This window comes from Cannabis sativa, chromosome 6 (genome assembly GCF_029168945.1).
Source record: "Cannabis sativa cultivar Pink pepper isolate KNU-18-1 chromosome 6, ASM2916894v1, whole genome shotgun sequence".
In the NCBI taxonomy this organism is placed as follows: Eukaryota; Viridiplantae; Streptophyta; class Magnoliopsida; order Rosales; family Cannabaceae; genus Cannabis; species Cannabis sativa.
Genome location: NC_083606.1, coordinates 73,287,424 through 73,298,196, shown reverse-complemented (window position 1 = coordinate 73,298,196; position 10,773 = coordinate 73,287,424). Strand labels below are relative to the sequence as shown.

The window sequence follows — 10,773 nt, the reverse complement described above, 5'->3', positions numbered from 1 at the left end:
AATTAATATTACACAAGATATGATAATGAATCATATCCACAACAAAAGAATAATAATCTAATTACAATAACAATCCCATATTATTAACAAAAATTGAAACTAATTACACCCCATTTCTTTTCCACTCTCCATTGAAAAACAAATCAACCCAAATATTGAACAATAATACATGCATAGATAGATAAATATCTAAGCAAAATAATAATAATATAATTGAAAAATGGTATGATATGAGCTTAGAAGACCAAGCCCAAAGCCAAAGCAAGAAAAGAGGCAAAGAAGGCCGGCATGAATTGGGCCGCATCTGAAGTTGGGCTTGGGGCTGGTGAATCTGCTGCTGAGGCCATAGGAATGGCTGTGAACACCATCATCATCACAACCATCAAAAATACCATTGTTGACTTTGACTCCATTTTCTCTCTTGTTGAAGAAAAAACTCTAAAGAGAAAATGTGTTTGAGAGAGAAAAGGATTTGGGATTGTTGTAATTGATTGTGTTGTGATGATGTTTTGGGAATGAGATTATGGCTTCTATTTATAATAATTTGTATAGGAATAAAAAAGAAAGATAGAGAGAGTTTCAAGGGTTGTTGCCCTTAAAGGATTGGTTGGCATTGAAATGGTCTAATTAATTAATTTTGATTTTTTAAATAAATAAATAAATATCTTTCCATATTCAATGTATGATTGATTATATATAAACTAACAAGTTATTATTTGGAGAATTATTTCATATATTATTTTTTATTTTTTAAAAATAATTTACGATTTGGATTGTTTTGATGGTTTTTATGTGAGTTGCTGTGTAGATTTTGATTGTAATTTAAGTTGCTCTGTTAATTGCTATATAAAAATTTATGTAGATTTCCATAAAAATGTAAAAAAAAAAAACTATTTCGAAGTATAAAAATAAAAAAAAAAACAAAATCCTTTATTATTATTAGTTGATATTATTAATTTGGAGAACTAAAAATAAGATATTGTCAATATTAGTGGAACCCAACTCAATCAAAACCATATATATGTATATTGAAATTAATTTTATTAATAATAAATATAGAATAAGATATAAATGAAAAATAATATCTTTTGAGACTATTCTTTACTATGTTATATTGTTCTTGCCACTACTTTTTGGTTGGAAAGTTTGTGCCTTTGGTATATAATAGTACTAATCTACAGCTATTGTTTGCTATTTTGTATTATCTTAATAAAAAAAGATTAATTTAATTTGCACTAAAAAATCATAATTAGATAGCTTCTTTTGTATTATCTTAATTATAGTATTATGTCTCACTCTCTATTTTTGTTTATGTATTCTTTTTTGACAAGTTGTAAATGTATTCTTAAATTTCATATATTTGATTGGTTAAAGAGGAACAAAAGTTCTATAGGTTAGGCTAAAGTTAACCGACCAACTCTTACAATATAATTAATTAAATTAGTTTTTTTAGTTCCTAAAAATTTAAACAACCATTGTACAAAGTACAATAATATATTGATTACATATATATTGTTTACATTATTACATGGCAATGCTATAAAGCACACTAGGTCATGTCATATTGTTTTTGATAAATTAAAAAATCATCTATGGCTGAAATTCGGTCTATTATGATCGGTATTTACCAATTTTATAATTGATTGGTCGGTTACTTTTTTTATTTTATGAACTGTTGAGGAATTATAATCATCTAAAATTAAATGTATAATTTTTGGCAATTTTTAGTAATTTTTTCGTTTTTCAATTTTGAAAGTTTTTGGTGGTTTTAAAGTTTAACCATTTTTTTTTTCAAAAATCGAAACCGAACGCCATATCAAAAAAATCGTAACTCAAACCGATTACGAAACTCAATGATGATGTAGAATCGAAAATTCAATTACAGTCTAGTTAGTTTTAATTTTTACTTTCAACTATCCTAAATGCATGAACTGTTTATTGATGAATAACCATATTAGTTGTACAACGAATATAAATAAAAAATATTTGAGAAAAATTAGAACTATTCTCTAATAATAATCCTAATTTATTAAAAAAAAAAAATTAGAGACACGTAAATCACTGTTAGAGACTCAAATTTAAAAGAACTAATAAATAGATTAAATGCAAAAGACCAATCCAATTCCGCAATTACAACAATAAGATATGTCATTTTATTACCGGTACAATTTAGTAAAATACGAGATCTAATATTCATTTACACCAATAGCAAGATAATAGTTAACCTTTCATCTTTACAAGTTATCCAATGTAAAATATACATAATTAATCAACTGTCATTGATCAAATTCCAAGTTCCAATTTCTCACCAATACCTGTTAATTCCTAGAGAAGTAAAATTAATTTCCAAGAAAAAAATAAATTCCAAATGAAAGATCATTGCATTTATATTTCCCAAAACATATCAATCAAGAAAAAAAAATTGCACAAGATTTTAAAATGTTGACTAAGAACATCTCCAATTGTAAGTTAAATTAGTAATTTAATTCTAAATTTTAGTACTTTTTCTTTAAAATCTGTGTCAAATTCAACAAAAGAACTCATCCCAATTAAGTAGATTAGCCCTAAATATCAAAATTTAACCCTTTTTATTATGTAAACAATTATGAGTTGGTGGTAAGTGCAATTATTATAATTAATATGAGAAAAATTTTTGTATACATTTTTAAGGTTTATATGTACATGAAAACAATACCCTATAGATGACTAAACATACAAAAAAATCTGTTGATTGGATCAAATGCCCATTTAACTATACAAAATTGAAATTAATGTGTTTTGATTGATCAACAGATTTTGAAGCATTCAATTCATACAAAATTGAAAAATACAAAGAGAAACACACAAGTTTGGATTGGACCTCAGCTCTTTCCTTTGAATGTGAGCTGTTTGTCAGTGGCCAATAATAGCTGGCCACCTGTCCTCCTCATCACCTGCCTAATTATGTTGGAACCATTTCCTAATAGCATTGACCAATTCTCACCTGTGATTTTCCAGGAAAAAATAGCTCTTATTACAATATTATACACACAAATTTCACAATCAAGACAATAATGATTTTTCCTATGACTATTTCCAATGCCAAATTTTTAACAAAATTGACTAAATATTATAGTATATTGGGTAAATAGCGGTATAAGTATCCTAAATTTCAAGTTTGTAAGTGGCATAACTCAATGTTTATATTTAGCGGCATAAGTACTAAAGGTTTGTAAAACTGTAATTTTTTTCTAATTTTCTCAGTACAAACTGTTATTGTTTTAAACAGGACACATATAAAGCTCATATTCTAGATCATTGGGTCTAGACGAAAACATATAGTATCAGTTACTTCTAAATGCTCTTTTAATAAATTCAAAGCGGGGTTAGTACTGACGAAACTGAATTTATGCTGCTAAAAACAAATATTGGGTACTTATGCCGCTTACAAACTTAAAACTTTAAGTACTTGTGCCGCTATTTACTCTAGTATATTATATGTTATGTTATTTGAAAACAAAACATATAAAAGTCTATTAAAAAAATGCTAAAGGAATCAGTGTTGCTTAATACTACCACGAGGTGAGAATTTGTTAATAGTATAATTACACTAATAGTGAGATAACATCTCGTGGTGGTACTAAACATAACTGATGCTCTATAGCATTTCTCTCCAAAAATATTAACATCACCACGAAAATTTGGTATTGCAATGCTATTTGAAAATAGAACATAGAGAAATGTTAAAAGGATCAGTGGTGTCCAATACTACTACGAGGTGAGGCTTTACGAAAAGTTAACAGAACCCGAGATTTAATTACACCTACTAGTGATAGAACATTTCGAGATGGTGTTGGACACCACTGATGCTCTTTATTATTTCTCTTCAAAAGTATTAGCATCACCACAACAATTTGGGATTGCATTGGAGATGATGGTCTAAGTAAGAAATACTCCATTAATACTCTAGAATTGAAATTTGTGAATAAATAGTAAATAGCAAAGATAAAATCAGTTTATATATATGTATGTGTATGTATATAGAAATATTATACCTTCACAGTTTTGTACAAGGTTGTGAAAGGCACACTCCATTTGAAGAGGGTTAAGAAATGTATTATGATGTTCAGATATCCATGTTGGGAGGTGGCAACCTCCAAAAATTCCATGAATTGTAATCCTCCTGCAATAATTGGAATCTAAGTCATTCCCATGACACAAAAAATAGTTTGGTGTATACAAAACAGCAGAATCGAATAGGACTGAACCTGCTCGGAGGAACTCGTGGATGGAAACATGCCGTTAACAAGAGCATGAATGGATTTGTATGATTTCGTGTCAACTCGCCGGTTAACAGCAACCTCTCCCTATGAAAAAAGATTACAACATTAGAAAGAGTGTTTGAGATTCTGAATTTAGAGATATCTATAGACCTTTTGTGTTATTACCTTTGGATTGATAATGAAGATTTTCCCTAGTGGAATTCCAACCTTAAGGTAGCTAACTTCATCTGTATCTCTATTTCCGAAACCAGCATAGAATGGACTGCAATCGGCGGGAAACAATGATTTGATTTCCTGGGAAAAAATCAGAAAAACCAAGTTAATACAAAGATATATGAGACTTTCACATATGACTCCTTAAAACTCTGGATTTTTCGGGTCCTAAAAGGAAAATTTGATGACTCCCTCGAAGCGCTGTTTACAAAACCGAGAACTTAATCAACATGGAATGACGGCCAAACATTCAAAACTCAGACTCGCTGCCGATAAAAGAAGTGCATACAAATAACTAAATAAGAAATTATAGGTCTAAATAGAAGCCAAACCTCCAAGCATGAAATCTTGAATTCATGAGGAGCCCTTCTAATAACTGAGCGAAAAAACGAAAGAAAATGAGATTAAAATAGAGAGTTCATTAAAATGCTTCAATTCAATCTGACCTTAAATAATCTTAAAGATGACAATACAAAGAAAATAATCTTATATACCTTCTCGGTAAAGCGAGGGGAAAAGCCCATCAGGCGAAATCACCACAGGCCCCTCTGGTAAAGCTTTTCCATCCTGTATTAAAGGAAATAGGATCAATAATGAAGAAAACATATATAAAAGTGTTTGAAATTTCATACTCATTAGTTCTTAATATGTCACCTGCTTAAGATTGACAAGAAATTGTCTAGTAAGATACGCCTGTGAGATTGCTCGGGCGCTTAGAAAAAGCAACTGATACCCATTTTCCTGAAATACAGAACAACAAATATTAGTCTTTCGGTCTTCAATAGCGAATTTCAACATGTGGAGCCATTGAAGCATATTTTGACTGAAATATGCAAAGAATTCGAATGCATAAGACGGAATTCACAAACCTTAATAGCTGAAAATAAATGTGCAACACCTGTTTGTGACCAATCTACTCCAACCATGGGCATGAACTGACCAAGAACATCTGATCTGAAATAACAGCACAGATTATATATTTGAATTCACATCAAGAAGTAATCGGTTTATGTATTCAAATGTATTCGAATTACCTTGTAATAGTCCCATCCACATCGGAGATTACAATTCGAGTGTTCCATTTCCATTTATAAATTCTAGCATCAACCTATGATGAATTATAGTTATATGAAAACAATAAGAATCAAAATCTAAATGAGAAAACTTGGTCAAGACCGATATTAGTAGAATTTTCATTTTTACCTGTTGCCTCCCGAGCATTGGAGTCATAAACGTGAATGTTATTGTATTCGTCCCATCATTTAGATTTAAGGATGCGAGTTGCTCGGATGTTGGACAAAGTGTTCTAACCATTTTCTTCCCCATCTTGGGTTCAAGCATACTTTTTTCTTCAACAATGCTACTACTTTTGATCTCAGAATCATTTTCAGCCTCAGAAATTCTAACGTCGTCCAAAGGTGTCTTCACACCCTTCCAAGATCTTGATCTTCTGAAGGAGAAAGGCCAGAGTCTCCAACTCCCGCTAGGAGAAAGATTTTGTATAGATGGATCTCGATCTCCTCCTGTAATAGTTTTTTCAACTGTGTCAACAGCTATTGCGCCTTCTGGTTCAAATATTTGTGAACTCGTCCCAAGTGAAACCGTCCCTAAAACAACAGGAGTAGCCATAGCCCATGAAAAATAACTACCGATAATTTTTATAACAAGCCTATCATCTTGCAGAGTCACAGGGTTTTAGAGAAGTGAAGTTTCTGAAGATCTAGTTTTTCGATATCAAATGTTTGAGAAGCAGCACCATAAAAGAACAAGTTTTATGAAGAAAAATCTCTGCATAGAACACAATTTAGTGTGATTTTTGAAGTGTTCTGCTTAAGGAGAAGGAATTTTTTACATTTGTACGGACTATGATTTACATTTTTACGAGTTTTTTTCATTATATTATTACCGAGCTCCATAGAAACAACATGAAAACACAATATAGTATAATAGAAACAACAAAAGTTCGTATTTTTGTTAAAAAAAAAAAAACTTCAAATCCATAAAAGAAATCCTAATTTGCTTACTATTTTGAACAAAAAAGGCATTTAAAGTAGAAAATGAGAACAAATCTAAAGAAAAAGGTAAGATATTTATCCTATATGGATGAAACTATCGACGATTTTTCACTATATGACGAAAATAAAACACAAAAATAACAACTTTTACGAAGAAGCATCGAAAAAAATTATAGAAAATCTTACCAACTGTATTGGAAGAGTCATTATTAACCTCCCCTGTTTCCGACGGATCTTCGATATCCGCCACTTCTGGTTCTAATTGGTTCTCCTCTTTGTCTCCATCTGATTTCATAAGGCTCAGGTCATCTTCACTGTGCAGTGTCCAATTCAGCAATTTGGACTTCGAATCCAGTGAATGGCTTAGACATTGAATATCGTGATCGTCGAAACTGTCAATATGAGAACGAATTGTTGGCAATGATTCAGTTAGCCACCCAACTTCTTCAATCACCTTAGGAGTTCTAATAATACCTATGGGGCTCGATGACACCCTCGGATTCCCTATTGAATTTTCAAAAGGAGATGGTTGATTTCGTTTATTAATTTTAACTTCCAATGAATGTGATTGATTATCTTTGCTAATTGAGTCATTTAGCTCTTCAACGCCTTGTGAACAAGGAAAATCCTCGATTTTCTGATCCTCGAAGGTTTTGAATTCATCAATATCACCAAAAAACAATGAGTCTTCCTCTAATGGCAGTATGAATGGCTCATCAAAGGCCACATTGTTGTTCGGTGTGGATGAGTGAGAGGGTTTTGTTAGTTCTGATTGGTCGTTAGGTCTCTCAGCCTGTGATTCAAAATCCTCCACGAGCTGATGAGAAGCCGTATCCTGATAACATATAGATTGAACAATAAGTGAGAACATTCTTACCGAATTGTCATTGTATAATAAGTTAGTTAGTTAGAATACTTTATGTGTAAATAAAGTAAAATGCTTTCAGGGGAGATATCAAACTGTCTCGAAAAGTTTAGAACTTTGTAATTCCTTCATTGATATCAATTAAATACATATTCACTAATTCATTTAAGAACTGAACTGGAACAAAAGTACAAGATATTGATAGAAGCTTACCTGAGACGATGATTCGGTTCCAGCATGAACTTGAAATTCCCCACTTTTACCACTATCAATGTCAGCAGCCTCATGAGTTTGTTTGCTTGAAGCATCCCACTTGGCTATTAAGCTCTCTGACGATTCACCATCCCGAGAAAATTGATAACTTGGTGATACAACATCTCTTCTAGTAACAACCTCTTCCTCATTGAATTGTTTGCCGGAATAAAACTCAAGCTCTTGTGCAACTAGCAAATCAGCATCACTAATCCCAGAAAGAACTCCATTTGATGCTACTACCTCACCATTACTGACAACAGAACTTTCATTCGCTGTAGTTTCCTGAACACTATCAAAACTAGACAGAGAATCAAGGATCACTTTCTCATTGTCGGGACAAGTCTCTTCTTCTAGACTATGTTCTTGGCTATCATGTATAGACGAGCTCACATCTCGTTCTTTACTATTATCATCCACCTCTTGATGAGCCTGCTCATCCAAAACATCGGTAGCCAAACTTGGAAAAGGATCATCGTTCACAGGTATTTCGGTAGCAAGATTGGTGGACCATTTCACTTCTAAAAGATTAGCTGCAAACTCTGCACGCTGCAATGAATCAGCCCTTTGTATATCATTCACTTCTCCATCATCATTCATTTTCATTGAAGTCCTCCCGAAAAAGCCAAGGAGCTTTGATCTACGCGAATTAGTCCTTATTGTAACCTTCCCATTGCTCTTTTCGATTTGATCAACTTCCTTAGAACCATCAAAACTTCCGGTTTCAGACTTCAACGGTGTTTGATTATCTGAGGATTTCCCTTCTGTATCATCACCAGAAGATGAAGAGCGATTCAACACAGATTCGCCTTCTTCCACATCATCATCTACCTCCCGAAGAAAGTAAGCTTCCCCTTTGTGATCCAAATACATGTGAAAACTAGTTTCGATTCCATTAACCCATATCTTAACAATCTTCTCTCTCGTTTTCAACACCCCTTGAAACTTCCCAAACCGAACATACCAAGGGGACGATTTATAGCTCCCATCTTGTTGTTCAACTACAATAATATCAACAGCACCACCGAATGGATGAAAGGGCCCAGAGACTGTGTATACACCTCGAGAGATGTAACTCCCTAGCCTCCCAACCGCATTCATCCTCTAAAATCTAGATCAATTAAAACAAATTGAACTCTTTCAACAATGATAGCCTTTAAAACATTGATTGCATTGAACTATCAAATAAACACACAAAGAACCAAATTTGGATAATGGGAATACCTCAAAACTTCAAGCTTGTAACTTTTACTATCACAAGGTTTAAAGTTTACTGCTTTATGGGAAACCAATTTTAAAAATTCAAACTTTGACCACAAACTAAGTTATGGAGATTTCAGGGTATGGTGAAAATGTAAGCTTTAAGGTTTTGTTATTCAAAGTCATCAACTTCATCAATTATTTGAAATCAAATTTAAATGTCAGATATGCTTAATAAAGCTTCAATCTTTCTAAGCTAATAATTGACCCTTTATGTTTGCATGTATAACTATATCTATATATACATATATATGTATAATCTATATCATTGCTATACACATATTTTGTATAATGCCTAATTTAGCAACACTGATTCATCATCAAATCTGCAATGACTTAATTTCAGACCAAAGCTGAAAAACACTCATAAAACACAAAAGAACAAAACTTTACAGAAAATGAAAATCAAACTTAGATGAATCAAACCCAAAATAGAAACAAATTTTCCAAAATCAAACAAAACTAAAACATACCCACTAACAAAAAATAATCAATCCCAATAATATATATAAATATATATAATTCTCTGAAAAATCAAAAGGGCAGAACCTGAATAACTTCAGCAAACCGGCGAGAGAGGCGGTGACCGGAAAGAGAATCACGGTGGCTGATAGGAAATGGAGAAAAGTTGAGAAGAAGAAGAAGAAAAAAAGTTGAGAAGAAGAGATCAAGAAATTCTCAAAAATGTCTTTTTTATTAATTTTCTTAATACTTTTTTTTTTAATTTTTAATTTAATTTTTTTTAAATATTTATTATTATTAATTATTTAATAAGTAGTATTTGGATAAACATGCATTTATTAAATACTATTTTAAATTTCTTAGACAAGATTTGTGCCAAAATGGTTGATCAAACCTTTGTCTCAAATATTAATTGTTTTTCTTCAACTGTTTTTTTTTTTTAATTCAATCAAATATAATGTTTTTATTGGTTTTTTTAGGTGAAAATGACACTAATTTTAAAACCAAAATCTATTTTGATAAAAGTGTCTCCATGATCTATATTTAGGTGTGACAAAAATATTATTTTAATGTTGGACTATTGTATAAGCATTATTAATTATTTATAATTATTAATTTGAAATTAATTTTCTAATATAATAAAAAGTTTTAATTCTATTATTATTTTAGTAACTTCATCATGAACATAGGGGAAACTTGCTACCAAACTTAGTGACAAATTTATACTTTTTTCAAAAGAAAAAATCAATAAATTATTTAGTTCTCAATGGGTTGAACAACCCAAGTTAAAATGTCAAACACTCAATTCATTGTAGTGTAACTATTTTGTAACTATTTTTTTTTTTCACAATAAGAAATAATGTTTATTTTTTTCTTTCTTTTTTTGAAAAAATATTATAAATTGCTTACTTGTCAAATGATTTTTACCAAGAACATCTTAATAGAGATATTGTGAATTGTGTTGCAATGTTATTAGTTCTCTTTTCAAAGATATATTATAACTTTGTTTTATGTAAAAAGGAAATGTTTTCGGTTTCCTAGGAGAAGTTTAATTTAGTTAATTAAAATTTTAAAACAAATATTATGATTGTCTCAAAATTTGTAATTATATTTGGGTGTGCTAGAAACTATTTAGTGGGATTTAATACTAATTAAATTAATATTAGTTTTTGATAAAATCACACTAAATATATCATTTAAATATTAAATTAATATTAGTTGATTATATGAATTCGATAAATTAATGTAAAAAATCAATTTTAAAAAAAATATTAATATACTAAATTCATTGCATTATGATCAAAGAAAATAATCTATATTTTGGAAGGATATAGATTAATATGGTATAATATTACTTCATTTGCATAGTAATTATTTTTCCAAACTTAAAATAATATCTCATACCAAACAATGTGTTCTTTAAATTTATATCTAAACTTCTCTA

The 10,773-nt window shown here is 30.6% G+C and overlaps 1 protein-coding gene across 3 annotated transcripts; it reads right to left on the bottom strand.

The window, feature by feature from the left end:
• Positions 1-2,635: 2,635 nt before the first annotated feature.
• Positions 2,636-9,572, bottom strand: LOC115725281 (phosphatidate phosphatase PAH2). Of its 3 annotated transcripts, none has more exons than XM_030654735.2 (13): positions 9,417-9,572; positions 7,569-8,718; positions 6,677-7,325; positions 5,679-6,082; positions 5,510-5,583; positions 5,345-5,429; positions 5,130-5,216; positions 4,970-5,042; positions 4,808-4,851; positions 4,428-4,556; positions 4,248-4,346; positions 4,035-4,162; positions 2,636-2,983 (listed from the first exon to the last, which is right to left on the bottom strand). In XM_030654735.2, exons 2-12 carry the CDS (start codon positions 8,706-8,708, stop codon positions 4,106-4,108), a joined length of 2,841 nt encoding a protein of 946 aa, XP_030510595.2. In that variant the 5' UTR covers positions 8,709-8,718; positions 9,417-9,572; the 3' UTR covers positions 2,636-2,983; positions 4,035-4,105. The 3 variants fall into 3 exon arrangements, with proteins under 3 accessions (XP_030510595.2, XP_030510596.2, XP_030510597.2); XM_030654736.2 differs by having other exon boundaries at positions 5,679-5,998; XM_030654737.2 differs by lacking the exons at positions 2,636-2,983; positions 4,035-4,162; positions 4,248-4,346; ... (2 more) ...; positions 4,970-5,042; positions 5,130-5,216 and having other exon boundaries at positions 5,345-5,424.
• Between the last annotated feature and the right edge of the window lie 1,201 nt (positions 9,573-10,773).

What these genes read in the sequence shown, in the direction of transcription:
- LOC115725281 (XM_030654735.2), bottom strand. Translation starts at nt 8,708, where the DNA reads ATGAATGCGGTTGGGAGGCTAGGGAGTTACATCTCTCGAGGTGTATAC. An exon ending in TCAAGATTTCATGCTTGGAG is followed by an intron (nt 4,557 to 4,807) that starts GTTTGGCTTCTA and finishes ATTTTTTCCCAG; the next exon opens with GAAATCAAATCATTGTTTCC. An exon ending in TCTTCATTATCAATCCAAAG is followed by an intron (nt 4,347 to 4,427) that starts GTAATAACACAA and finishes CTTTTTTCATAG; the next exon opens with GGAGAGGTTGCTGTTAACCG.